General features: G+C 50.4%; 1 protein-coding gene across 1 annotated transcript; it reads left to right on the forward strand.

Annotated features, from left to right (window-relative positions):
• LOC127755861 (putative serine/threonine-protein kinase-like protein CCR3) lies at nucleotides 1-1,877 on the forward strand. Its single transcript, XM_052281483.1, has 2 exons — nucleotides 1-465; nucleotides 876-1,877. Exons 1-2 carry the CDS (start codon nucleotides 1-3, stop codon nucleotides 1,875-1,877), a joined length of 1,467 nt encoding a protein of 488 aa, XP_052137443.1.
• Nucleotides 1,878-2,507: the final 630 nt, after the last annotated feature.

Genomic DNA, 2,507 nt, shown 5'->3' on the forward strand with positions numbered 1-2,507 from the left:
ATGTGGGTTGGGCTGGGGCAGGCGGCGACGGTGGCGCAGCTAGCCGGGGCGGATGTCGGCGGCCTCATCTCCATGATTATGCAGGCGGCTGTGACCGCTCATCAGAACAAGAAGGAGTGCGACCATCTCGCCCGGCGTGTCTTCATGATCGCCGAGCTGCTGCCGCACCTGCAGGATCCGGAGGTGTGGAGACCGCTGGCTGGACTCGACGAGGCGCTACGAGAGGCACATGAGCTCGTCACCTCCTGCCAGGAGAAAAGCGCGGTGTACCGGTTTGTGATGGCCGGGCGGCAGGCTGACAGGTTCAGAGACGTTGAGCGCAAGATCGACTCGTACCTCCTCGTCTTCCCCTTCATCAGCCACATCGGCATCACTCGCCGTCTCGATCGAATCTACAAAGTTCTGCTTCCAGACGACACGATCTTGGCTTCTCCATCTGCAGACATTCCCCAGTCCCCTGCGCTGGTATGTACGAACTAATAAACAGATTAGTTGTTAATCGGCCTGATCTCCACCGTTCCTGAAAACTGTTAATACCGGAGGAATTTTACCGTCCTTGAAATGGTAGCTAACTTTTACACTAAATTTTTTGTACTTACTAGAGAGGTAATTTCTAGTACAAATTTTGTTATATCCAAGTGCTAAGTATCTTAAGATAGTAAAATTTAGATATCTTGAGATACTTTTTTAAGAACCATAAAATTTCTTTTACTAAAGATCGTAAGTATATTGAGGTATCAAAATTTTTTTAAAAAAAATCTTGGTATCTGAGTACTTTTTTAAGGAGTATAATTTTTTAAAAATAATATATTAAAATATATAGTACTTTTAATAGTGAGTTTCGTCTTGTGTTGAATGTTATTTTGTCCTAGCAGGAGATTGCAGAGCATATGGCTTTCCATGGAGACGATGGAGACAAGGTGTTCACCATGGCAGAGCTGGCGGCGGCGACCAACAACTTTTCATCTGACAACCAGATCGGGACTGGCGGATTCGGCAGGATCTACATGGGAATGCTTCCCGACGGGCGAGAGGTGGCCGTCAAGCGCAAAAGTGTGGACTCATATCCGGGCGAAGAGGAGTTCATGGCAGAGACCACAATCCTCTCCCAAATCCAACACAAGAACATCATCCGCCTCCTAGGCTGGTGCCGCACGACGGAGAATCGCCTGTTTCGGAAAGACAAGGAAGAGCGTCTCATCGTCTACGAGTACATGGAGAACCGCTCGCTTGACGGCCACCTGCACGACCCACTGTCGTCGTCGCCGGTGGCGACGTCATGGAAGACACGCGTGGAGATACTGCTGGGCGTGTCCCGGGCCATCGAGCACCTGCAGTCCTACGGCGAGCGGCCGGTGATCCACCGCGACGTCAAGCCGTCCAACATCCTGCTCGACGACACCTGGGCTCCGCGCTTGTCGGACTTCGGCCTGTCGCTCGTCTGGGACGAAGCGGCAGACCACGATACCCCAGTCTACGGTACGTATGGATACGTTGACCCGGAGTACTACATCAAAGGCAGGCTGACGCCGATGAATGACATGTACAACTTCGGCGTCGTGATGCTGGAGGTGTTGACGGGGAAGAGAGCATATTTTGGAGAACCAAAGGAAAGGAAGAAGAGGGGAAAACAGTACGTCTTTGGTCGTCACAGCTTGGCGTCCTTCGCGATGCCGCTGATTGAGGCGGGGGAGCTGTGGAAGGTGTTGGACAGGCGGCCGGCAGAGGATCCAACGCCGAGGCAGCTCCAGGCGGTGGACCTTGTGGCGAAGACGGCAGCGCGCTGCCTGAATTTGGAGGGGAAGAACAGGCCGGCAATTTCGGAAGTTGTGGCCAACCTCGAAACGGCGCTTGAGCTTGTCCGATGCGATGAGTAGAGAAAAAAAAAAAGGAAAACTATTTTCATGGCACAGGAAGTTGGATAACCTGTAAACAAGGAGTGCGTCAGGGGGATCCACTCTCACCATATTTGTTCATCCTTGTTGCCGATGTGCTCCAGAAGTTAGTCCAACAAAATGTGCATCCCGTCTATCAGGAAAAATCCTGTGCCACCCTTCAATACGCTGATGACACAATTATTATCTATAAACCTTCAATACCAGATGCCCTTCGACATAAAACTTGCTTGGATCAGTTTGCGCTAGCCACGGGATTAAAGATCAACTTCTCCCATCTAAAGTGAGAAGATGTGAACTCCAGCCAACGATATCTCGTGCGGATAAATACCTTTCCTGCTGGCAAGCCCGTCTTCTTTCATATGCAGAAAGATTGATCTTGGTTAACTCTGTTCCTGACACTGTTCCGATATATTCCATGTATGCACTTATGCTCCCGAAAGGGGTGATTGAAGATCTTAACAAGAAAAGGCGTGCATTCCTTTGGAATGGGGAAGACACCTGCAGTGGCGCGAGATGCCTTGTCGCATGGGACACAGTCTGTACTCCAAAACAAACAGGAGGACTAGGCGTCAAAGAATATTGGCAAACAAAATGAGGCTTTGCTAGTGA

The sequence above is a fragment of the Oryza glaberrima genome, chromosome 11 (assembly GCF_000147395.1).
Source record: "Oryza glaberrima chromosome 11, OglaRS2, whole genome shotgun sequence".
Classification (NCBI taxonomy): domain Eukaryota; kingdom Viridiplantae; phylum Streptophyta; class Magnoliopsida; order Poales; family Poaceae; genus Oryza; species Oryza glaberrima.